The 26,360-nt window shown below is 35.6% G+C and overlaps 2 protein-coding genes across 3 annotated transcripts; one reads left to right on the top strand and one right to left on the bottom strand.

Moving 5' to 3' along the window:
- Nucleotides 1-5,945: 5,945 nt before the first annotated feature.
- LOC104890844 (kinesin-like protein KIN-14S) lies at nucleotides 5,946-10,774 on the top strand. 2 transcript variants are annotated; one of them, XM_010676454.3, is made up of 11 exons: nucleotides 5,946-6,097; nucleotides 6,467-6,597; nucleotides 6,681-6,780; nucleotides 6,877-7,173; nucleotides 7,259-7,538; nucleotides 8,554-8,715; nucleotides 8,918-9,133; nucleotides 9,225-9,262; nucleotides 9,387-9,550; nucleotides 9,625-9,738; nucleotides 9,817-10,774. In XM_010676454.3, exons 1-11 carry the CDS (start codon nucleotides 6,091-6,093, stop codon nucleotides 10,546-10,548), a joined length of 2,241 nt encoding a protein of 746 aa, XP_010674756.1. In that variant the 5' UTR covers nucleotides 5,946-6,090; the 3' UTR covers nucleotides 10,549-10,774. The 2 variants fall into 2 exon arrangements, with proteins under 2 accessions (XP_010674756.1, XP_010674755.1); XM_010676453.3 differs by having other exon boundaries at nucleotides 6,865-7,173.
- Nucleotides 10,775-20,306: 9,532 nt separating this feature from the next.
- On the bottom strand, nucleotides 20,307-24,515 carry LOC104890904 (putative UDP-glucuronate:xylan alpha-glucuronosyltransferase 4). The gene is made up of 2 exons (XM_057393786.1): nucleotides 23,641-24,515; nucleotides 20,307-21,671 (listed from the first exon to the last, which is right to left on the bottom strand). The coding sequence occupies exons 1-2, from the start codon at nucleotides 24,485-24,487 to the stop codon at nucleotides 20,719-20,721; spliced, it is 1,800 nt and encodes a 599-aa protein (XP_057249769.1). The 5' UTR covers nucleotides 24,488-24,515; the 3' UTR covers nucleotides 20,307-20,718.
- Between the last annotated feature and the right edge of the window lie 1,845 nt (nucleotides 24,516-26,360).

The following is a 26,360-nucleotide window of genomic DNA, read 5'->3' as shown; positions in this document are numbered from 1 at the left end:
TTTGTTTGCCTTAATAAAAAAAAGTATGGTATTTGCATCATTTCATATCCTTATTACATTTAGTATCAATTAATTAAAAGCGAAAAGTTATTACAATTAATATTAGTTAACCAAAAGAAAAAAAATAAAAATTGCAAATGCGTACCAAACATTTACCGACTGTTTCCAAAAGTAGCGTCTGAAAAATGGTCGCTAATTAGCGACTGCCTAGGATGTGGTCGCTAATTAGCGACTGCCTAGGCAGACGCTAATTAGTGTCTGTATATCATCGGTCGCTAATTAGCGACTGCCAGAGTGGTCGCTAATTCAAGCTGGCGGTCGCTAATTAGCGACTGCAAAGGTAGCGGTCGCTAAATTCGGAATATCAGACGCTAATTAGTGTCTGTATATCATCGGTCGCTAATTAGCGACTGCCAGAGTGGTCGCTAATTCAAGCTGGCGGTCGCTAATTAGCGACTGCAAAGGTAGCGGTCGCTAAATTCGGAATATCAGACGCTAATTTTTTAGCGTCCGCTTAGCGGACGCTATTTGGGGTATTAGCGACCAAGGGTTTTGCATCAGTCGTTTAGCGTCCGCTGGCGGACGCTAATATATTTAGCGTCCGATTCCGCGTTTTTAGCGTCTGATTTTTGCAGACGCTAAAGGCTGACATTCTTGTTGTGTTTGGGTTGTGATGATGTTAATGTGGGGGATGTTCTGTGTTTAGATCATGATATATGTATGTTTAGGTTGTGATGCTGTTAGTATGGGGGTTGTTCTATGTTTAGGTCAATGTATATGAATGATTAGGGTTGTGATGATGTTAGCGGGGGTTGTTCTATGTTTAGATCATGGTATATGCATGTTTATGGTGTGATGTTTGTTTTTGTAAGGGATGGTCCTCAATGATGTGAAAATCAGTGCATTCTTAACACAAATTCCAAATTTTGGCCTAGCTTGTATGCCACCCAGAATATCAGTTGATTAGATTTGTAGAGGCAACATCAAGGGGGAATTAACATTGTGTGAAGAGTCTTGTTGTATTATTGATAATACTGACCTCAGAAATTTAATATCCTCAATGATGAATGAGGTCATTTATGATGCTTATTTGTACAAGACCTTACTTGTTAACCCCATATTGCCACTCATCTATGAAATTGTTATTCTATTTTGAAGGCTACTTGATTTGTCATTTATGTTCTTTGTATGGGTAATTGAGGAATTCTTGAGAGGAAGACCTTATTGATGATGTTGTTTTTAAATAGTTCCCTTTCAATGTATCACCAAAAGGAAACCACCAAAAGGAAACCAGATGATGGTATTATTTTCAAAAAGTATTCCATTCATGTTTACATGTACAAAATATGTTCCCTTTACAAAATGTCTTTTCTTTACAAAAAATTCCCTCACCAAACCTTAACTATCCCTCATGCCATCTTGTCACTTGGTTGGTTCTGTGTTCAGTCATCTATGGTGTGCCTTCCTTCTAGTACTGTTCCTCTAGTCCAAGGACCATTCCATCCCGCATAAGTTCTGCCCCTCTACTATGTCTTGATTGAGGAAAGCCACAGTGTCATTTAACAACTCATCAACAACTTCCACATAATTTGGTAAATGACCAAGTTTGTCCATCTTTCTCTTGCCTTTGTGGGGGTTTTTATAATTGTTCCCACCCTTGACCTTCAATATTTTAGCCATGACATACATTAGATGCAACCAAGTGTAGTTTATCAACTTGGGATCATACATGTTATATGCATCCACCACACTTTGAACTAAGTCGGCAACTGTTTCTGGGAATGCTTGGTGTTGTATAGATTGAATGACAGCAAAAAAACCCTAAGTCTAGTATGTTGAGATCTGGGGACTGAGCTGGCTGTTGGATTAATTGTATGTCAAACCCATCTTATTTTGACGGTTCTAACCATTGTGGGTCAATCGGTGCTATGTGTGGTCTTGCATTGTCCGGTTGTATCCATATTGTTTTGCAACCAAAAGCTGGCCACTTTCCCCTTATTGCTGGCAACAATGTGTTGATTAACATGTCCCCGATGGTTTTTTTTGGTGATACTTTACTTTGCTTTTAATTCTGAAGTTCCCCTTTCTCTGTTGTTGCTTCTTCTTTGGGCTGCCACTTCATCAATAAATGGCATGGCCGGGTATATTCATATTTTACCATCATAAACACATAGGCTATTGTCATCAAAAATTGGTCTTGAAATACCCCCTATAAACACGATCTTTGTTGTGAAGTGCTTTGACTGACATGCTCTATATGGATCTTCATCTTCTGACAACAAATAGAACCTCTGTGTTATCCTACTCATGAAAAATCATTTTTCATCTATATGTATCATATTGAAAAGAATGTCAATCTTAGGCCTTGTTTGGTTGTATATAGGAAGTCATACTTCCTAAGAAGTTATTTTTTCCATGTATTTGAAATTCCTAGGAAGTGTAAAATTGTGTTTGGTTGATAATGGGAAGTAGAACTTTCTATGGGAAGCTCTATTTACCTAGGGGGACCTAGGTAAGTAACTTTCTCCATTTTAGAGGAAGTAGAACTTCCTAGGAAGTGCAAATTCCCATAGTTTTGCCAACCAAACAACTTCATATATTTCTACTTCCTAAAAATTTGCACTTCCTATGATTTGTTTTGTCAACCAAACAAGGCCTTAGTTTTTCTCTTACTATTCTTGGGATTATGTATGAAAGAACAACTTTAGTCTTGTTGTTTTGTATTTATCAGTCAGGTTGGGTTTCATGGAGTTTGTATGGCATCTCACAATACCCCTCTTTATCAACCTATAAATTGTTGATGGGCTAACTCCCGGCCCAAAGTTGTAGCAAAGGACCTGATTGTGGTCCTTTGCTTTAATAGAATTTGTCTGAGTTCTTCACCCCCCTTGATGATAAACTTCCTCCCACAGTTGTCAGTCTTTTTGCTTGCAACATTGACCTCAGCCCCACTTAATTTCTATTGCTTAGCTATTCTCCAAAATCTGAACACTGTTGTTATACTAATTGCATACTTAAGTGCAACACTCTTTACACAACCTCTTGGTAAAGAAAGGTGAGGTCCTGTTTGTGTAAATAAATCAATAATGACCTCTCTTCTAATATTGTTTGCTACATTAGGTTTTTTTCCTAAGTTGTAATTATTTAACAATATTTCCATCTTCCATTTCAGTTTCTATGTCATCAGATTCAGAAAAATACCATACATCAGCATCATCCTCAAGATCACCATCTTCATGCGTGTAGGACCCCGTAAACAAAAGCTCATCAACATTAATGTCAACTTCTAGATTGTGTTCATGTACTTCTTGAAGCTGCAGCAGCTCCTCTTCAGAAATGTCAAAAGATTTCCCTACTCTATTTGATAAAACTAACTGCTCTAAACTACCATAATCCATAGCAGTAATTTGATTACAATGTTATGTGTGCTTGTGTATGATTTTCTGAAAAATGATATATGTGCCGTGTGTGCAAGTGAGAAAAGAAAATTCAAGTGTAAGTGTGTGCTGGTGTGAACAAATGTGGAAATGAGAAATTTTTTACCCTCAAAAGTTGTTTATAAAGAGTTGTATGCTTGATTTGGTGGGAAATGACCCACAAGTCTCATTTAAATGAAAAGGTGAAATTTTGGAAAAAGTTTACCAAAATTCAAATTTTGGTGCAAAAGTTGAAGTTCCCTCTCTTTTTTTGAGAGCAAAAAAACGGGTATTTTATTTAATGACACTCCACGTGCAATTGCTTAAAACTTCTAATTGCCTTATTAAAATGTGGTCCCAACTTTCTCTCTCTACCCCCTTGGTATGTGTGCCCTTTCTCTATGTTTCACTTATTGTGGAGGAAGTATATATTAAAAGGCATTCTTATATTAAAATTTGAACATATTACCTTTAAAATGAAATGTGAGAGTTTAACCACTAATACATTACAATTTCAATGCTTAATGTTTCAAAGTAAAACATAATAAAGTCTTATAATTATATATAATTATAAAAATATGTAGACAAACTTTTTGATCTTTAACCTTTTTATTAAGTAATAACATTCTCTTACCCAAAATTTCATTGAAATCGTTATTTTTATCTCCAATTTCTTAGAATTTTTTTTTGATCAACTTATCATGCCATAACATTTTCCAATTTCGTAGTAGACTACATATTACCAAAAGCTAATATAATCAATTATGACATTTGTGAATAATAATATATTTAATAATTGTAACTGGCCCATGACATTGGGATTGAAGCTCGTCTACATCATTTGCTCTCGCGACTCTCTCTACACCAAAAAAGTTATCTGGTATTTTTTTGGGGGGGGGGGGGTTAGAAAAGGAATAATGTTGATATTAGTGTATTAACATTAATATTAAACATATTTTTAAATCTCGAATGAATTTAAAAGTTGTCTCATCTTAAATATATTTTTTTTCAGTTTTTTTTCTTTTTGAGGAGAATATATATTTGTAGTTATTGGGATCTCTAACACCTCTAAAAATCTCCTTACCAAAAAATTGTGACAAGGGCTTTTTGATGCGCGATTTTGTCTTAGGATGCAAAATTATTTCCCAAAATATTAAATTACCTTTGCAAATAAGGAGGAGAAACTTTGGCACTCTTTTCTAGTAGATACTATAAATTTGTTGAGGTAAATACACCTCCTCTAGAAATATTCAAGTGACAAGAATAACACAACTAGCAAGTTTTTACTTCTAGTATGTTCAAAAAGTCACACCAAAATTACCATAAACATGATCTATCTTCCAAAATTAAAATTCTCCATATAATATCAATCAATAACCACAACAAGATAAGCAAATCCACAATAAAAACAATCAAACAAAGACACATAGATTTCTCATGCAATTTCGTTAAACCCCCCTTCAAATACTTTGGGTGTGAGTTGTTGTCACAAGTTGCTGTGGTACACACTTGTAGTACAATTTGTTAGAGTTGTCTCTGGATTCAGAGTCATCAAGTTCCATCTCCTTCCTGCACCTGCTACCTCTCCTTGCTTCATAGAAGCAACAATTGGAGAAGGAGAGGACGACATTTCAGGGTTATCATTTTTTATAGTAACAAAGCAAGGAAATATTTGTGGGAAAGAGACGGAGAGAAATAGAGAATTGGGGAGATTATGACGTTAGGTCAGTTTTAAATTGGTTGAAGATAGTACAAACAAATTTAGGGCCATCTAATCAGTTGCAACGGGTATAAGGCACCTTAATTACTAATCGCTTAACGCCTGTTGTCATTTCGTCATTAGTAAGGATATCTTGAGTCCAAACACAAAGTTAAGGGGTATTTGAGAAATTCCCTAAATGTGAGAGTAATTTGAAAATTTCGTCAAACCTCAGGAGTACATGAGGAAATTTCCCTTTGTAACATAATTATATTCTTGTCATAACTCTTTAGTGCTCTATGCTCCCATGCACAATTCAAACATAAAGAATAAAAATATTAATATTTTCATAGGTTATTTAATACTTAATAAATATAAATGAATATATTTCATATGCAAATTAGTAGGTGCACACGATGAACATCAAACACTAGATTATGAAATAAAGACTAATATCAATAAACATATACTAACAAAGATGTATATATGTTCATTTAGCTTGTTAGTCATGTTATGTTGTTCATTTGACTTGTTATCATTTACATTTGGCTTGTTAGTCATGTACATGTGCGTACCTTACTCACAATATGAACGTGTACACCATCTACAAATTGTGTTATTGGATTTTTTTTCGCTGAGTAACCAAAGTCCATAACGAGTTAACCACATCCGGGTCTAGACAGTACATGAACAAGCCCGATAGCTTCAGAGTAGCACGAGTCCATGACGCTCCCAAGTCTCAACTGGTTAGAAAAATAGCCGTTAAGAATACTCAAAATAAAGAAGTATTCATCATCAAACGGCTGATATTCATTAACAATTCAAATAATTTAAATTCCCTCCTTCAAATTTACACACACTTTCTGACCGTTTGAGATTTTGCTACCTTCATCCTCTCTTTCTCTCTCCTCTTCTTCTCATCCACAACGCTCTCTCTCTCTCCTAAAATTTCGAATCAAACTTAGTTCGACGAAAATGAGTGGTAAGTCGACTTAATTTCTCTTTTTTAAATTCAAATTCTTAGGTTTTCTTTCCGTATTTCTTCGATTAATTGTGTTCTCATGTAATCTTTCTACTTGTTTTTTTGCTGTGATTTGATGATTTTCGTTTTGTTATTCGATTGAAACCCTAGAATTACTGTAAAATTGTTGAAATGAGGTGTGGTAGTAGTTGATTGTGTTTTTCTTTGTTCTTGATAATTTAGGGATTTTGATTCGATTTTGTTTACTTCTTGAACTACACTGTCTTCTCCGTTGTAGGGTGTGTTAGGTTAGTTTGAAAAGTTAACAGAATTTATCTACTAAAGAATTTGACATTAGCGCTGATTTTAGAAATTCTCTTCCATTTTCAGAAAATGTGGAAGAATGTTCAAATTCCCCTGATGTAAGTCAATTTTCAAATGAATCCGAAGCGGTATCGGTTGATGAAGAGCCTAAGCTTCCCATTTTAAAGAAAATCGGCGATATTAGCGACAAGATTCAGGTGAATTAAATGTGATTAACCTTGATTTCCTTTGCTTTAGCTTGATTAAATATGATTAACTTATTATGTTTTTGTTTTGTAAGATTTTGAGGAAAGAGCATACTACTCTATCCAACGAGGTAAAAGATATAACGAAAAATCAATTTCCTGGCTACGAAGTTCTGAATACTCTTCAGCACCTTAGTATGTTACCCTTATTCTTTCGTGCTTCGTCTCTTCGAGTATTGGATTGTTCCTGCTGCTCAATTTTTTTATATTGGTTGTAAGTGTTGTTATCAGGTGAGGAGCATGAGATTTTGAAGAAAAAATACATAGAAGAGTCTGCCCTATTGAAGAATAAGTATCTTGATGAATACACTGAAAGAAAAAGGCTTTACAATGAAGTGATTGAGCTTAAAGGCAATATTAGGGTCTTCTGTAGATGTAGGCCTTTGAACCAACAGGAACTCGCAAACGGGTCGAATTCTATTGTTGAAATTCCCCCATCCCAAGACCATGAATTGAGTATAGCCTGTGCTGATTCTTCGAAAAAACAGTTCAAATTTGACCATGTATTTGGGCCTCATGCTGAACAAGGTAATCTGATCACTTTGATTTTAGTGTTGCTTGTTGGGTTGCATGTTTTTGGTGTTTCTCTGAAAATTGATTTTTGGATACGCAGAGGAGATTTTTGCACAAACATCCCCAATTGTCACCTCTGTTTTGGATGGCTACAATGTTTGCATTTTCGCCTATGGACAAACTGGAACAGGAAAGACTTTTACCATGGAAGGGACACCTGAAAATAGAGGAGTTAACTATAGAACTTTGGAGGAGTTATTCAGGATTGCTAATCAGAGAAGTGGTACCATGAGATACGAGCTGTTTGTGAGCATGTTGGAGGTCTACAATGAAAAAATAAGGGACCTCCTGGTAGAGAATACCAGTGAACCACCTAAAAAGTAAGTGATTCTTAGTTGGATCCTAATCATCTTCAATTTTTCTATGTAAAATTTCTTGTCATAAGCATGGAATTTTTCATTATCAAAAAGCTGGTGAATGCTGCGTTTTATGTATTGGCCCAATTTCGGCGTAGGCTTTCATCTTTTTTTTTTTTTCTTCATATGCCTTATAGCTTAAAGAAAGGAATTATTTTCCCCTGATCATACATGTCTAAGCAAATTGTAGGTCAAATATGCAGAAATGCAGAAATGCTCATGTGCATATTACTGGAATTTTAGCAAAAGTATTTGTGATTTGTGAGCATCAATTTACTTGTTGCCTTGTCAGTATCTTTTACTCTTTTGTTAGTGGCATGAATAATGCGACTGTTTGATCAGCCAAGCTGTATATAACTATTTATCGTAAGTATGTGGACATTGCATGTTTCACATATGTTTAGTACCTGAATTGCTTATACTTCCGTTCTTCTCTTTGCATTTTTGGCCAGTGGTTTCGTTTTAGCACGTTTTTTTTTTTGCACCTTTTCACCCATTATGTTTTTATACAATTGGCAAGCTGTGAAAGCATTATAACTCGGGGCTGTCCCTTTTGACTCATCCTTGGCCTGTCCAGGAACATATTTTCGATGTCAAATGACTTTTAGCAAGTATAGGGCTCTGAGTGCCTTGCCTTTTGTTACCTTGAGGGTTCTGTCTATGTTCATGTCTTTCTTTATCTTGATTGAACAAGTTGTAAACTCGAAGTTGTTGATTATTTTGCTGTGAGCTAAGTAAATTATGCAATCATATCTTTTGTATGGAAGGCTTGCTTATTGAGGTATTGAATGGTGTGCCTTGCCTTTTGTTACCTTGAGGGTTCTGTCTATGTTCATGTCTTTCTTTATCTTGATTGAACAAGTTGTAAACTCGAAGTTGTTGATTATTTTGCTGTGAGCTAAGTAAATTATGCAATCATATCTTTTGTATGGAAGACTCACTTATTGAGGTATTGAATGGTGTGCTTTCGATCATTTAGGCTGGAGATAAAACAAGCTGCAGAGGGAACACAAGAAATCCCTGGACTTGTTGAAGCTCGTGCTTATGGTACAGATGAAGTATGGGAATTACTCAAGACTGGGAGCCGAGTTAGATCTGTTGGATCAACCAATGCAAATGAATTCAGCAGCCGTTCGCATTGGTAATATTCTCTGATATGGTTGAAATTTATGTTTACACTGCCAATCACTATGTATACTGTGAGTGTCATAGTTTGGACTCCCATGTTTGCATCAAATAATACAAATGTTTTGACATTGGTTGAATGGTGTGAATTGGAACTTTTGATCATCCGTTGGCCCATTCCATTACTGTGATATTGATAAACTTTGATGTGCTTGTAGCCTGCTGCGGGTTATGGTGAAAGGAGAAAATTTAGTAAATGGACAAAGGACAAAGAGCAACCTTTGGTTGGTAGACTTGGCTGGAAGTGAGCGCGTAGGGAGGATTGAGGTTGAAGGTGAAAGACTGAAGGAATCTCAGTTCATTAACAAATCTCTCTCAGCTCTTGGTGATGTTATATCTGCCCTTGCAACTAAAACAGCCCATGTTCCATACAGGTCTAAGACATGTTTCGATAAGCAGATATTTAAGACATTCAGCATTTGCAGGACTTTATCAACCTAATTTAATTGTTTTGTTAATTTTCAGAAATTCGAAGCTCACTCACATGCTGCAGAGTTCTCTTGGTAAGAAATTTCTTGAAAGCTGACCTAGTAATTAGCTCTCCATTGCAATCTCAAGATTTATTGAACTCAGTTATGCCTTTTCCTTCTGTTCTCATTCTCACATTAAAATTTAATGGCAATGCAGGCGGCGATTGCAAGACTCTGATGTTTGTCCAAATTAGCCCAAGTGATGCAGACATGGGGGAGACTCTATGCTCACTGAACTTTGCTAGTCGAGTCAAGGGAATTGAATATGGTCCAGCTCGCAAACAAGCAGATTTCTCTGAGCTCCTTAAGTATAAGCATCTGGTATGCTTCTCGAGTCATGTAGCTCAATGTTATACTTCTTCTTGTCTGTAGCTTATACTTGTAAATTTTAATAGGCTGAAAAGTTGAAACATGATGAAAAGGAAACAAAGAAACTGCAGGATAGTGTACAATCTTTGCAGCTAAGGCTTTCTGCCAGAGAGCATATCTGTAGAAGTCTTCAGGAGAAGGTAGCATATCTTGAGCGCAATATGTTTGTTGTTTCTGGTGATGTCTATGTGTATGTTTAATGTAACATATATTAACAGGTGCGAGAGCTTGAGAACCAACTAGGTGAAGAGAGGAAAACTAGACAGAAACAAGAAAATAGAGCTGTTGCTGCTGCTAATATTATCAGACAACCAAGACAGGCACCAAAGACAACAACAGAAAAGAAGCCTCCTTTAGGTCCTTCAAACATGAGGATGCCACTGAGAAGAATTTCTAATTTCATGCCCCCACCATCGGCACCTGTTCAGGCCAAGAAAAATTCTAATTTCCATTCTCGTCTCCCAAGTTCACAGTCTTCACACAATGATGGTGATGAAAACATTGGTCCAAATACAAGAGGCACTCGAGGGCCACGAAGGATCTCCTTTGCTGTGAGACCATCCTCTGAACCGATGGCAGCATCATTACAGCCAAAGAGAAGGGTCTCCATTGCAACATTTCGTCCTGATCCAAGTTTGCAAATGGGTACCCCTATGAGCTCACTGTCAAAACGCGAGAGTGCATTACCAAGGCCCTTGTTTTTTAGGGAGACATCAAAGGTAAGGCGGTTTTCAAAGGTATTTTCACCTCTGCCAGAAACAAGGACCGTTAGTTCCTCAATGGAAGCAACACCGAAAAGTAGTAGAAGGTTTATGGCAAGCCCTCCTACCCAACAGGCTGGTCCATGGAGACCAAAGCACCCAACTGTAGTTGCCCTGCAGAAAAAGCCGGTTATTTGGAGCCCTCTGAAGTTTCGAGGCATGAAAAATGTCCGAAGATCTATAGTATGATGATGTGAAAATATAGATTTCTATCACCTACAATAGGCTGTACTTGGTGAGAAAGTGATGCAAAGAGTTTTGTAACATCAGTTTGATGTTATGATATATTTTTCTATCTTGCAAATTGCAATATGTGTATTGGGAAGCTGGTAATTGGGTTTGCTTGATTTCAAATTGGTTTAGTTACTGTAAAGGGAACTGTTTCATGCCAATATTTATACTGTGAGTTCATGCATACCGAATGAAGAGTATTTGATCATTGATCATCGCTTTAAATCAACACCCTACTTTTAGATAGCTATCTAATTCGAACTCGTTTGATCCCAATTTCCAGCATTCCTTTTTTCTCATTATCTTTTAAGTTTTCTACCATATACCTTTTCAAATTCACCATATACTCCAGACGTTTTAAATAATACATCAAACTACCCTTATGACTAACGGTGTTAACTTTCCATTAGTCATTAACCCCTAATCTCATCTACTAACCCTCATTAACTCTCCCCCACGGCCCCACCCTTGCAGTCCCCCTAAAGTTGGGACCTATAAAGGTTAATCAATAGTTCAAACTTTTTAAAATAAAATCCTACATATATTTAAATACATAAAATGTGTTACCTCTATTGTCAATTTATTACTCGTAATCTGTATCTGGTATATCTGGCTTTGTATAACAGTAATAGTTTTGGATTCTGAAAGTTATCTGATCATGAAATCTCTTGCAATTCATTTGTATTGTACTCTGGTTAGCTACTTTTTACATTTGCTAGATTCTTGCGAATTATTCTTGCATCAGGCGTGTCTTTCTATACTCCCTCCTAACAAGAAGTTATGAGACAAGATGTTGGGTGGTTTGAAGATGTTTCATCACTTCGCATTGATCATTTCATTGAAGTGGTGGCCTTTATTAAGAAGAAAGGAGTTAAAACAGAGGTGTTGGGATCCTGCATAGCCTACTGGACTGCTAAATGGCTTTCGCGAATCTCTTTCAGGATTAAGACACCATCTCACAAAAGCATAAAACATAAAGCATAAAGCATCAAGTAGGAAGGGTCATTGTTGAGAGCTTAATCGAAAAAATTGATTTAATTGGTCCCAACTATGAGCGCTCTGACAAAAACAGTCTCAACTATTGTTTTTTATTGTTCAGTCCCAACTTTAGAGGATATTTTACAATACTAATCCCAACAGATAAACTTGCCAAAAAAAAATTCCCTTCTTTTTCTTTCTTCTTCCTCCTCTTTCCTCCCTCCTCCTCCTCTCCCCTGCCACCTGACCCCCTCCCCTTTCCACCCCACTACCCCATCACCTACCTCCCCTAACTGTCACCACTCTCCACCACCCTCTCTACCATACCCAAAACCCCTTTCTCTCCCTATCTTCCCATGCGTTCATCTTCATCACCCACCCCCTGCTTCATCTTCTTCGTGACTTTATCTCTTTTAGCCACATATTGCTTGGGCTCCATTGATTATCAAGGTATACAAATTGAAGTATAGTTCCTCACTCAATTAAAATCAAAACCCAAAATCCCCCTAAGAACCCCAAACCCCGTCGCTCTCTTTTTTCCCGATGTTGTTTCCTCCTACCGTCGATGTTGCCTCGGACCACTTGCTCCGCCATTGTTCGTCCAGTCGCCGGTGATGCGCGTTGATGCCGATACCGCTCTTGGTGTTTGACGTTGCTTCCCCTATTTTCTCTCCCTCGTGTTCGACTTGTTGTTGGTGTCGTGAGTGGTGTTGCTGCCACCATACCGGTTTCGTCTTCGCCAGTCGTGGATCTTCGGTGTGCTAAATCCCTTGCCTCGTCCTTCCCTCACCTCGTTTTATGGTGTTTTGCGTCTCTACTCGTTGCTGCTGCTTCGCGCGTTTTGTCGTCATTGCTGCCACCGTGTTTATGTTGTGCTGGTTGTGTGGGGTTGTGGGGTGGGAAGATATGTGGCAGAGCATGGTCGGGGAGGGGGAAGGGGAGGAAGGAGAGAAAAAGATGAGGTATTAAAACAGTAAAAAAAAAAAAGTAAAAATTGTTAAAAAAAATATTGACCTCTTAAACCGTTACTGATTAACCTGGACCATTATTGTAAAATTCACAAAAGTTGGGATTGAACAATAATAAATTGAAGTTGGGACTGTTTTTATCAGGCCGCTCATAGTTGGGACTGATTAAATCATTTTTTCCTAATTAATCAGGGTTATTCCTGTCGGAAAACTCGGTTTCTTGCTTCATCTTTTAAAATCAGATTGCTAATTAATTAGAGCTCGTTATGTGAATTCTTCATGCATGTGAAATTCATTAAATTTGATTAGGGATCAACACCAAACTAGAATTATTCATTGATAAATCAAAATAGTGATTATTATGGGAAGACACTCAAAGTAAGGATTTATAGTGAAAAATTTCATAGTTGCATCAAACTCTAACCAGCTTTAAAAAAACAAGAAAAAAACCCCTTTAACTAGCTTACTTACATGACGAAGTCAAATCAACCAAAAAACATGTAGCCAAAACAATTTCCATATATATATATATATATATATATATTTCCCTTATTCTATTCGAATAAAAAAGACAAACAATCCTAAAAAACACAAATTAAAGGAAAAAAAAATCTTATTCCAGTAATTCTAATAATTACATTAAATCCTTAAAGAAGTCAGGGTCTTGATTATCATCTCGCAATGGAAAAACCTTCCACACAAATCGTCTAGGAGAAAGTTGTAACATAGCAATCTTATCAACAAATCCAGTTAACACATAATTATTTTCCTTACAAAACTCCTTCCAACACTTTTCATCATCCACCTTATGTTGATCATACTGCTTCCATGTTTGCTTCATCAATGGTACAACTGGGACCCACCTTTTATCAAAATAATTATCCTTAACACCTCTTGATTCCATCTCCATGCAAAGTCTATCCCTAAATTCCCTTACGTCCCCAAGTCGGTCGAGTGGCGATAGAAACATGTGGTGTTCATCTCCCAGGTCTAAAACCGTCTCTAAGTCGAACGCTACCGGAAGAATTCCTCGTGGCGATGTTTTGTCGTCGAAAAACTCGTCGACGGTGGCGGAAACTTGAGTAGCAAGGTTGTAGTCGTGACAACCGCTAGGGCTTGACGTAGTGAAGAGTGTCATGCATGGGAGTTTGTGTATTTCAGGGAGTGTCATGGTTAAATAGTTGTCTGATGAATCGTCAGCAGATTTGTAGTAATTCATAGCGGAGGTTAATCTTTTACGAGCTTCCATGAGTTTGGCTTGTAGGGATTTGTCAAAGTAGAGCTGTACTCCATATATCACCTTTGATTTTGATACGTCCATGATTTAGCGTAAAAACTTCTTGTTGTTGAATATGGAAGAATTAAAGAGACTAAATTTTTTCTATGAGAAAGTTGATTATTTTGGGGGGTTATGATTTCTTGTTATCTCGTGAAGGTTATATATATACTATATAGGAAAGTCATGATATAACTTCCTAATGCTATTCGGATTAGACTTTTTTTTTATGACATAACTCGGATTTGATTTCTTGTAAGTTATGCATGGAACCACTAAAGCCAAACCTATTGATTTTAACCAATAACATATTTTGTAAGTCCTTCGGCAAACTTGGATAAGGAAAAAAAGAAGAAGAAAGGAATTAAATTGCTTTTACAAGGACATTCGTTTATAACCTGCACCACTTTAATTAACAAGTCAGTCACTTTCCTCAAACATATTTGACTTTTTTTTTATAGGAAATAACATATTTGACTATTATTATATCTTTAATTATTTAGGAGTAAAATATTGAAAAGTTGTTATTTTGAAAATATATGTCGAGGACTTTAGGTACAAATCTTAAAAAGTTTAACATAAAAAAATTTGTTTGTATATCATAGTCAACGTAAATTATATGAACATACACAAAATTAAAAGTCTTACTCTTGTTTACGTACTCTGAGTCTTTGACTTACAAGTTTTCATGATGGTTGACTAGTAATATTTTAAAATTGCACATAAGTAAAAGTTATTTAAATTAATTAAAATTGATATTTTAAAATTACACATTGAGATATAACTAACATATGATAATATTTTGATATTTGTATTTTACGATTAAAATTTTCAAAATGAGCAAGAAAGAAAGAGTCTGTTTTTGACGAACGGTCTCACGTTAGCGTTAACGCGAGACCAGTTGATGTCATACTGAAAATTAGTTTAGCGGTTGGACCTATTAGTTATGCTAACCTTAAATTATTTCTGGATGAATTAATTAAGCGGTGAAATATATTAGTTAAGCGTTGAATTACATTAGTTAAAGTATTAGTTATATCATAGAAACGAGATTATAAAGCATTTTACTAATAACTAATAACTAAAAACCATAACTATTAATCTTACAAATATAACCATTAATCCAGAACCATAACTATAACTAAGAACATGAAAACTATAACTAATAACGTGTAAATAATTACTAATAACTAAAAATCATAACTATTAACCTAACAAATATAATAATTTATCCACAACCATAAGTATAAGTAATAACATGAAAGACATAACTAAGAACCTATAAATAATTAGTAATAACTAAAATTCATAACTATTAACCTTACAAATATAACTATTTACCCAGTTGCATAACTATTTACCTGAAAATGATAGCTAATCATCAGAAAACCACAACTATTGACTTGAAAAAAAATGTAATTTCTACCTAAAAGTTGTTCTCCTTTTTTTTCATAGTTCTCACTTAGAATCTTGACACTATTCATACATAGAAAGAATCTTCTCAATTTTTTCAATTATAAGAAAAAATATAGTCATGTGGGGTAGAGGTGTCAAAAACTTGGTCGACCCATGGGTGAACTCGCATGCGACTCAGATCCAACCTGTTCCGAGCTGAGAGTGGTCGGTCGGAAAGCCGACCCATTCCGACTCAGCGTCCGCCCGTACCCCTTTGAACCCGTGGAATTGGTAATCCAACCTGAATTGGACCGACCCAGGTGGACCTGTGGCCAGTTGCACCCGTGAACAACGACCCAGACCCAACCTGTTTCCGACCCAAAACTAACTCGCACCCAACTTCACCCGTCAATGACCTAGTTAAACCCAACTTGTTTGCTTTTTCCCTTCTTAATAGCAATCCCAATCCTATTGGGCGATTGTCCTTTACTAAGCATAAGAACATCCTCATATTCTTTTCCTGTCTCTTTAGGGATGTTTCGCTCAGTCTGAGTTAGCATTTCATGCATCTCTTGCATCATTGCTTCCTCCCGGCCCCTTGCATGTGAAAGTCGTTAAACTTATCAGTTATGAGAACTATTCTCATTTCTCTTTCACTTGCAATGAAATGTTCAACATTCAATTTGTCCTTCGAAAGGACAGAGTGCAAATTACAAGTAGAATTGTTGGTGTTGATGTTGTTGCTACTAGACATAATTATTACTACAACAAATAGTAAAGCAGGATTCAATCAATGTTTATCAAGAAATAGGCAATTAAACAAATTTTAATTAACTATTGTCCTTTATCCAAATTGACAGCCCCCTTTTGAATAAAGAAATAACCAAGATCCCCCCACTACAATCAAACGGACTTTGGCCATGCCTTCAATTTATAGAAGTTGAGGTAAGTAAACACTTTACTAATTATAACTAATTACTAGTAGAATAAATGCTTATTGTTGTGGTCAAAAAGTGGCCCATTGCTGCGGTTTAGGGCGCGCAACAATCAAGGGGGCATCAATAGGTATTAATTATATTGCTGCGGTTTTAAACCGCAACATTATCTACAAATATTGCTGCGGTTTCCAGGCCAAAACTGTAGCAATATATATTTTTTTAATTGTACAACATATTGCTGCGGTTTTGACCAGAAACCGCAGCAATAGATACCGGTACAGGTAATTTTTTTATTTTTTTTTTGCATTATTCCATCAAATTTGAAAGATAAAAAGGCGGAAAGAAAATAAAACACTACTGATTGAAACTAATGACAAAAAATTATAATACAAATTCAAAAACATAAAAAATACAAAAATACAGATTGAAGTATATTATTACAATAAATTTAAGGCATATTATAAAAAAATCAAAATTATAATACCAAAACAACAGCAGATCTGAAAAAAAATTATAACAATTCTCTTAAAGTTCACCAACATAAGAATAAGAATGTAACTCCAAAAAGAATATTAAAAAATTTATACAACTATAATATGATAATACCACAAAATACTAAACCTGAAAATATTATAACAATTACTAAAATAAAACTAGTACAAAAATCAAACGAAAAGTCACGTCTTCCTCAAATCTAAACCCTTCATCGAAACACTAGTAGAATAATTATAAGGAAAAATGGATGAGAATACCCCCAACTTTGGCCCATCTGCTTTTAATACCCCCAACTATGGGTTATTCCTGTATAATCCCAACTATTGGGGAGGTCTGCCATAAATACACCAAGGTGACTTGCAAACTGTTAGCTAGGTAATTTTTTTTATTTCTATTTCCTTTCTCTTTTCAATTTCTACTCCCACCACAAATCCCACCCACCATAATTTCAGCCACACTCTCCCCCTCCCCTCCATCACGCAGCCCTCCTGCTAGCCCAACCCTCATCCCCATCGATTTCCGCGACAACCCCCTCCCTTCCCCCTCGATTTCCGCGATAACCCCCTGCCCTTACCCCTCCCATAATTCTCTCTCCTCCGTTCGCGTGTCTGCCACCAGTGCTGCTGCTCGTGCCCCGTGGGTTGTTGTTGTTTTTTATGCGTCGTTGTTGTTGTTCTTTTCTTTGTCTGTCGTGCACCGCTATATTGACGTTCTGCCATCGTGGTGGTGTTGTGTTTCTACCACCTTGGCTGGGTTGTTTTACCCCTATTCTTGTTGTTGATGTTGTTATGTTGTTGTTATTGTTAGAGTTTTGGTATGATGAGTTACTTTGGTGTGTTGTAGTCATAGGTAGTATGTGGTGGTTGTGTTGTGGTGTTGTGGTGCTATGGAAAGAACCCGAAACAGAGGAGAGAGAAGAAAATCACGTAGGAGAAGGGGTCTTTGGTGTGGCGGTTTTCGACGAGGTTTTAAAATGGGGGTGAGGGAGGGGGCAATGGTGGTGAGGAAGGTGGCAATGGGTGGTGAAGGAAGTGGCAGTGGATGGTAGTGGGGTGAGGAAGGTGGTAGTGGGTGGTGAGGGAGGTGCAGTGGGTGGTGGAGGGTGGCAGTGGGTGGTAGTGGGGTGAGGGAAGGGTGGGATTTAAAAAAATACAAAAATAAAATAATCATTGATAATAAGCCAATAAAAGCATGACACATAGCCTATTTACCAGTTAAATAGGTTTCCTTCAGGTCACTGTGTATTTGTGGCGGATCTACCCAATAGTTGGGATTATACAAGAATAACCCATAGATGGGGGTATTAAAAGCGGATGGGCCAAAGTTGGGGGTATTAAAAGCGGATGGGCCAAAGTTGGGGGTATTCTCATCCATTTTTCCTAATTATAATTCCTAAAACACAAAATTTGCGGATCTACAAAACGAAAAAAAAAAAGAAAAGGGAAAAAAAAGACGATATCGATGACGGAGCCTGATAATCCGCTGGTCCGATTTCGTCTGGTATTGCCGTTAAAAAGCAAATTAGCCTCTTCCCTTTCGCCTGGTATTGTCGTGAACGATGATATTGATTTCGACTCACGAACGAATTACCGCCGGTCCGATTTCGACGAACAAACGAACAACAGGATCTAGGATTTCGACTCACGAACGAATAGCCACCGGTCTAATAATATTAACGTAGGACCAACGACCGACTACAAACGAACAAAAAGGAAGAGGAGAGGGAGATTTGTGGGATGACGACGGGGTTCTACAGTAGAGAGAGGGGGAGATTTTCGGGAGCTTAGGTTTACACGAGAGAGGGAAGAGATAGAGGGAAGAGAGAGAGAGCGGCTGGGAGCTTAGGTTTACACGAGAGAGGGAGATTTGAGAGGGAGAGAGGCGCCCCAATTTATTTATATTTAGGGTTTGTAGGAGAGAGAGAGATTTGAGAAGGAGAGAGGCGCCCCACTTAAATTATATTTAGGGTTTCATTTAATGTTTTTTTGTTATAGATATATTGTTGCGGTTTCTCACAAGAATCGCAACAATATATTAAAATATTAATTTTTAATATAATTTTAATATATTACTGCGGTTCTTGTCATAAACCGCAGCAATATGTCTAGTCAAATGTCAACTTTTTTTCAATATTTTTTTTGTTGAAACCATATTGCTGCGGTTTCTGACAAGAACCGCAGCAATATGGTTATTTTATATTTTATTTTAACGTGATATATTGCTGCGTATGGGTAAAACCGCATCAATATCACCACAGCGATAAGCAATAATTCTACTAGTATAATTATAATTCTTGGTAGACAGGTTAACAACTCCTTGTTTACTCCTATCTCTTAGCTTTAAAACCCAAAACTTTGTCTGTTGATGATTTTGTTGAGTTAACTCAAACATTAACATGTAGGTTTCAAAAACCTACCCTACTATCCCAGCTGGAAATATGAACAACACCCTGCTCTGGCAAAATACATTATTCATGATCTAAGGCTTTATAGGTGTTGTTTGGAAAAACAATTAAACTCAATATTACTTTTGGGGACCTAAGTTTACTAATATGGTCAATCAATAGTGAACACATGAATCAATTAACCACAACCAAAATTAGAATCAAACATTATTTAAACAAAATAAATGCAAGAAAATTATAAAAGCAATAATTAAATGATCTATTATGGCCCCTATATATACTTAAGAAAATATCTAATCTTCATGAATGTTCCCTTGAATCTCCATGGATCGCCATCCTTGAAACTCCTTGGATCCTCACGCTTGATTACATAATTTGAATTAAATAAATAACGAAAATTTAAAGTTACAAAAATACAAACGATTCACAGTTCTTATTTAATTTATATTCAAATATAACGATTCACAAATCGTATCTTGCTATCCTAATTTGGACCATACTAGCTAGTCATAACATACAAAATATAATATCATACATATTATATTAAAATCACTCACAAGTCAACTAAAATCATAAAATTGCATAATTTACGTTATGCAAATCACTAAAATGAGGAAACTTTACAAAAACTTAAAAATTCACTTACAAACTACAACCTATGAAAAAATTGACTTGAAACAAAGTGTCCACTTTCTTTACAATTTATGAAGTATTGCACTTAATTCAAAAATCAACTAAAAAATTATAATATTATAAATCATAAATAAATTCAATAAAATTTCTATTTTGTTCATAGAATTTAACTTTGAAAAGTAAAAAAAAAAAAAAAAAAAAAAGAATGGTGAGAGACTTAAGTGACAGAAACTAAACCAATCAAATTTTGCAACTAAACGAATTTATAATTCGTATGTCTAATGTTGAAATTTTGACTCTTATGCCGAAGAAAATCGAGTTTCTATTTTGAAAAAAATTCAAAAAATTATAGTCCTATATATAATAGAAGAGTCATAGGCTAATTAGGAGAACTAATTCTCCTCTTATTTCCCTTTGGACCGGCCCAATTAAACAAGGAGTAATGGATTCAAATTATTGAACTTGTTCCCAAACCCTAAAAAAGCTTAACCAAACAAGGCCTTAGAGTGTAAACAAAAGAACACGTCTACATCTGTCATGGCAAACTCGGACTAAGCAACTTGGTGATCTGAATCCGTAGTTTGTAAGATGAGAATGAGTTTGGATGATAAGTTGCAAACTGTTGGTAGCATACTTGGGGTGCATTTTCCAAACCACAAAGTGAAAGTGATTTGCGGTGCTTACAATCATGATTAGGCAGGATTAAGGGGATGCATAAACCCTTAGCCTCGTGCATATGAACCCTAAAGGCTAATTCGTATACGTATCACATACGAGCTATATACGTGCCACCATATTACTAGTACTATTATATATAACATATTGTCATATAATGAAAGCAGCACGTGATAGCCTAGTGGTGTTGGCATCACCTTCGATCTCCAGAGACTCAGGAGGGATCCCCAATTCTCCCCCTTCCTTGCAAGAAACTTCATCTTACCCTAAAATAAAAGAAATATTGTCATACAGTGAAATTATTAAAGGTCGATCATCAAGTTAAAACCTCTATCTGAATAACGAATAAAAAAAAAAAGCATTTCATCATATTGACTTGATCAAATTGAACTGTCTAGGATCCTTAAGCTCAATCCTCCAATGCCCATCTTCAAGCTCTGCTTCTTCAGCATTGGCTCTCAATTCACGTAACCTTGCATCCGCTTCTTCTGTCATACCACAATAAGGTTGCAACTCCTTAGGCATTGCATCATACACTTGCCACCACCTTGCATTCACTTCATCACTTGCAAAATTATGATAATCTTCTCTGTTCCAATTACAATCATAATCTCTATAACATGTCCATGGTTTCATCCCTAAGAAGTGGATAGTGTATTGGTCCTCAGGAATAATTCGCGGTCCATCACCAAATTCCTTTGGAAAATACTTCATGAAGTTCAATTTCACAGTTAATCTATGCCACCAAGTTATGATCTCATTTAAGTACCCTTGATCTCCACCATTGTAAGACTTCAAAGTATATCGCTTACTCATAAGATTGTCAAAAAAACACTCTGATGGCTCTAGGATCATGATTCCGGAGTTAAAGAGCCACTTATTGTTAGGTGATGCTGAGAGTTGTGGGTAGTCGAAAAAATGATCAATGTTATGAAGTACAATGAAGTCAGAGTCGATGAACATAACCTTGTCATAATCGGTCAATTGCCACACTCTAAGCTTGCTATAGTTCCATTCATTGTAGGCATCTACCTTGGCGTTAGGACTTCTTATACGATCAATTCGCTTTACCTTCCAGCCCGCGGCTTCAAGGCCTTGTCTCGAATGCTTAGAGATGGTACGATCCGCAAGGAGGACTAGGTCCTTAGTGGTGTTAGTTTGGAGTATGCTTTGTGCTAGAGTTATTGCTCCACAAACGTAATATTGTGATGAGTGAAGAACCGTTACATAGGCTTCTCTTGACTTGTGGGGACTTAGTGAACTTGTTAGTTGAAGCTCATCAGGCAAATTATCAGCTTTGCTTTGAAACTGCTTACTACCTGTATCATGTTAGAAATGATGTTAGCAATCTATCAATTTATATTTGAAGTTTGCATTTTGGAAATGGTAAAATTCAGATAGAAATGATCAATTTTCTATACTTTGTATAAGTTTGTCTTGGTTTATAGTTGTTAGAGATTGATCTTTTGAAAAAGCTTCATATGATTAGATTTTAATAACAGAGACGAACTAGATAGAAAAAATAATAATTAGCGAGCTGATTAATTTTAGAAAAAACATTAGGCTATCATTTTCATGCATTTCTAACAACATCCTAAAATATGGAGGGTGGCAAATTAAATTAGTGCCGCCCACGAAGATTGATCATCCGATATGTTCGTTGCATTTTTCTAAAAAAAAAGTATAAGAAAAAGGGCCGAGAATACTTCTAGTAGGTATGAAAGTGAAAGGAATACTTCAGAGGGATGTTACTTGTTAGATATGTTTCCTTACAAAACCTTGTAATACTCTATTATGTTTCCTTACAAAACCTTGTAATACTCTATTTTTGTACGCAACGTACTTCATGTTCAACTTAGCCCTTATAAAGTAACTTAAACAATAAATACTATCTTGCGAAATGTTTTTTAAGAATAGGCATCTATAAGGAATTACTATTGAAGGTGGCCACAAGAAAATGAAATTCAACAAAAATAGGAAGTTTTAGCCTTTCAATCCAAAGTGAATTGTTAGAGCTCCTATCTCTATTATTGCCTTTACATATATCATGTCCTAGGCGAGCAAAAACTATGTTTTATTATTTGACCAATTTACTAAGAGAAAATTCCATATGAGGACCTGTCATATTAGCAATTTGTGAAATATAGGCCAAACTAAGTTGTTTCGAATTTCTGACTCCCAACAATCAGAACCATATTTGTGCAAAATAACATGAACCAAAGATTGAATCCTTTGGAATATATCGACAACTTTATTGTAATTTTATTTATTTTTTAGATAGGTAAGTTGAAATCTCTTGCAAGGAGGGGAAAATTGGGGATCTCTTTTGCAAAGATGAGACTCGATCCCACAAGGTGATGTCTATACCACTCGATTATCACTTGTTGAGTTGTTGCTCGATAACTTTATTTTATTGTATTTGTACTTATAATTATTTGACAAGAAGATTTCATGCCATATGTCCTCTCCTTATGATTCAAAATTTAGTTTGTGCTATATTTTACTCATGCAATCTTCTCCTCTTTGGAATTCTATGTGCTCAATTCCAATTTTTAGAAGCTTGCAGTTGCCTATCTCCCAATTTTGATCCTTACACTGTTACACATACTTCTGTAAAGATAGACTATATGTACTCTAAAACTATACTTCCCACTCTGCCACATCAGATTTCCACTAACTCAGACTCATTTCAGACTCTCTTTATTTTTATACTTTATCCCTAGACTATTATCAAGACTCACTTTTTTTTGTAGTAATCAGATTTTTTATATTTGAGCTAATATTTTAAAAAAAAAATTCCAATAGAATTGAGACATGTGACAAGGGGAGTCCTGAGTTTAGTTTTAGAAATCAAAACTCACTTTAAGACTCTATGGAGTCTTAGAGTAGTTTATTACACAGGATCCACAAAAGTCTCAAGTCAAGACTCCTTTCAAGACTTGCAATAAACTTACCTTAAACGTCGTATAAAGATTCAAAAATGTACTATTAGTAGAAAAATCAACCTCATATCATGACAAAGTTATCAAATTAAAGCAACCCAATAAATGTAATAACATGATATATCAAGAGAAGTTTATAGGGGATTGTCGTCGTTTTTCTTCCAACTTATTCACTGTTATGTATATATAGATACCCACACATTTAAAATTACCACATAATGACCTAAACATCTAACCAAAAACATGCATGTTCATTCCAAATTGTAATCCTAGCAATTCACCTAAATCAAAATGAACACAGAATATAATTATAGTAAGAAATAGAATAAGTAGAATCCGCACATACCTGAATCTTTAGTATACGAATGAGCAAGAGCACAACTTCCAACAGGCATGTTAATAATCTTTTTCAACTTCTCAACCTTAGGCTTATACACCCAATAATCCCCTCTATGCCATATCAAATCATCACAACTAAATATCTCTACCATAGGCTCACATTTGGTTATAAACACAGCATAAACATCACTATTATCTTTGCTACTTGTTCCATTATTATTCTCTACTATAACTTTAGCTGTTGCTAAGCTTAGTTGTAGCCTATGAACATCTCTAATCCCATCTTTCCAACGACTATTTGTCACCTCTTTCTGTTGATCACCCCCACAAGGCAAATGTGCGACCACTACATCTAGGCCAACATACTTCCCTAGCTCCGGCATTGGGATTTCAGGGCATGTTCCTTTAGGGTTCATCTCATTTATCCACCCAGGGAAGACATTCTTCCATGTGATATTAGGAGAGACGGCGTCGATGGTTATGGTTATGGTTATGGTTATAGACTCCGCAATCCCACCTAATTGTATTAGGTGGGATTGCTCTGGATCGTCGTCGAAATTGATCAAACCTACCCTCAAGGGCTCCTTAGGGTACATTGGGTGGATCCCTTGAATGACCTCAAGCCACTTTGGGAGTTTGACTTCTTGTGGAGTAGACACCAACCCCAAAGAGTTGTGTGTTCGGAGGAAGATGACATTGATGAGTTGATGAAAGGGGAAGATAGCATTAAGGAGGATTAAAGGGAAGAAGATGAGGAGGACTAAGACAAGACGAAATGTTAGGAGTCTTTGGTTTGATAAATAAGTACAAATGGAAGAAAAACTTGGTATGCTAGGCTTTGTTAAAGTGCTCATATCAAAACAAATTAAATGGCTAATTACATGTATGTTTAGTTTTTGTTTTGTATTTGCTAGCTATTAGCTAGCGAGCTAAGTACTAGTTGTATATGTTAAAATAATGTAAAAGTCAATGGAAAATTTTAAGGGTAAAAGGAATAAAATTTTATACAAGTTTGGGGATTATAAAATGTAATAGAACATTGTATAAGATGTGGGATGTTTGTGTTGTGTTTCTGCATGGTAGCACGTTGTATACATTGTAGTTGAAGTTGAAGGTCTTTGCTTTCATTGAGGGTACCCACTAATTTCAAGTCTCAATAACCTATGGTTTAGAATAGTAATTGAAGGGGGTACTCTATTCAACAACCTTAAATTAAATATTGAATTAGAGATATTAAACCCAAAACGGCCTGCAATTAATTAATAATAGATATCTAGTATTTTTTGATGAGTAAACAATAATAGATTTGATACATGGTGGTCGACCATGTTAAACTTTTACACCCATCAGATTTCTACCCTTAATTTGGATACTAAATCTAAATCACCAGAAAAACATCATACTTTTTTCCATTTTAAAATAAATAAAATATTATTTTATTTGATATTCTCTTCTCTTTATCTTTCTCCTCATCACATGTTTCCTCTTTTTTCGTTCTCTCTATCTCTTTTCTCGCTCTCATAAATCCTCGTGCCAAGTTTTAACGTTTCATTTAAAACAGAATGGAGAAAGTATATATTTTTTGTCCCTTAATTATATATTGAAAAACTAAACTAGGTAATATATATATATATATATATAATATATATATATATATAATATATATATATATAAGGGTAGGATCTGCTAAAAACAGCTCTTAATCTGAAAACTGAAAATAAGGGTAACTTTTAACACTTTTAGTTTTATATATTTCAAGGATAACTTTATTTATTATAAGAGTAACTATTACCACTTTTAGGGTAACTTTTACCATTTTTAGGGTAACTTTTACCATTTTTAGGGTAATTTTATATATATTTCAAGGGTAACTTTTAGCACTTTTAGGGTAACTTTATATGCTATAAGAGTAACTTCTTCCACATCTAAGATAAATATATATATTTCAAGGGTTAATGTACCATTTTGTTTTCCAATTACAAAAACTTGACACTTGATGTTGACAAATGACAAGTAACACCTCCGACAGAACAATAAAATCTTCACCAGAAAGTTTCGCAAGAAGTTCGGCTTCATCTTCGACTCCATTAACACACTTTCCGTACTGTGTGGAAGCTTCTTCATGGAGGAAATTCGAAATAAATGCAAAAAAAAAATCAAAATTTTTTTTTTTTAAAAATAATCTGATTACTTTACAGTTCTAATAACAATACTGTGTTTAATCAATGAAAAACAAAAAAAAATCGATTCAAAATAATCAGTGTTTTTGCTTGCTGTGCAGTTGAAGAGAAATAAAAAGTTAGAGAGATAAACAAAACTCTAACGAGAGCAAAATCTGGAGGAGGTGTGGTTAGCGTCGACGAGAGAACGACCGGAAAAAGATGAATAGAAGATGAAATACACCGGAAAATCAGGGGTAAATCGGGAAATCATGACGAAATTTCGCCGTAGTTTTTCTCTTTCTCTCCTACAAATTTTGATCAGACATGAATTTTGCTTTTTTTGTGGAGTTCTTTTTTTTTGGTTTTACTTGAGAGAGTATAGAGAGAGTAAAAGGAAGAACAATGTGAGAGGAAGGAGGAAGAAATGAGGAGAGAGAAAAAGGAAGAGATAGAGAGATGGTGACGTGTAATGAGTTATAAAGGGTGGGAGTATTGAACGGTCAAGATGGAATGTTTTCAGTTTTCAGCCTAGGAGTAGTTTTCACAAGATCCTATATATATATAT

Source organism: Beta vulgaris, chromosome 4, assembly GCF_026745355.1.
Source record: "Beta vulgaris subsp. vulgaris cultivar EL10 chromosome 4, EL10.2, whole genome shotgun sequence".
NCBI lineage: Eukaryota > Viridiplantae > Streptophyta > Magnoliopsida > Caryophyllales > Amaranthaceae > Beta > Beta vulgaris.
Note: the sequence above shows the minus strand (reverse complement) of the source record. Positions and strands in the feature narration are given on the sequence as shown.

What these genes read in the sequence shown, in the direction of transcription:
- LOC104890844 (XM_010676453.3), top strand. An exon ending in TTCAGCAGCCGTTCGCATTG is followed by an intron (nt 8,716 to 8,917) that starts GTAATATTCTCT and finishes ATGTGCTTGTAG; the next exon opens with CCTGCTGCGGGTTATGGTGA. An exon ending in CATGCTGCAGAGTTCTCTTG is followed by an intron (nt 9,263 to 9,386) that starts GTAAGAAATTTC and finishes ATGGCAATGCAG; the next exon opens with GCGGCGATTGCAAGACTCTG.
- LOC104890904 (XM_057393786.1), bottom strand. Translation starts at nt 24,487, where the DNA reads ATGAGCACTTTAACAAAGCCTAGCATACCAAGTTTTTCTTCCATTTGT. An exon ending in TTCGTATACTAAAGATTCAG is followed by an intron (nt 21,672 to 23,640) that starts GTATGTGCGGAT and finishes AACATGATACAG; the next exon opens with GTAGTAAGCAGTTTCAAAGC.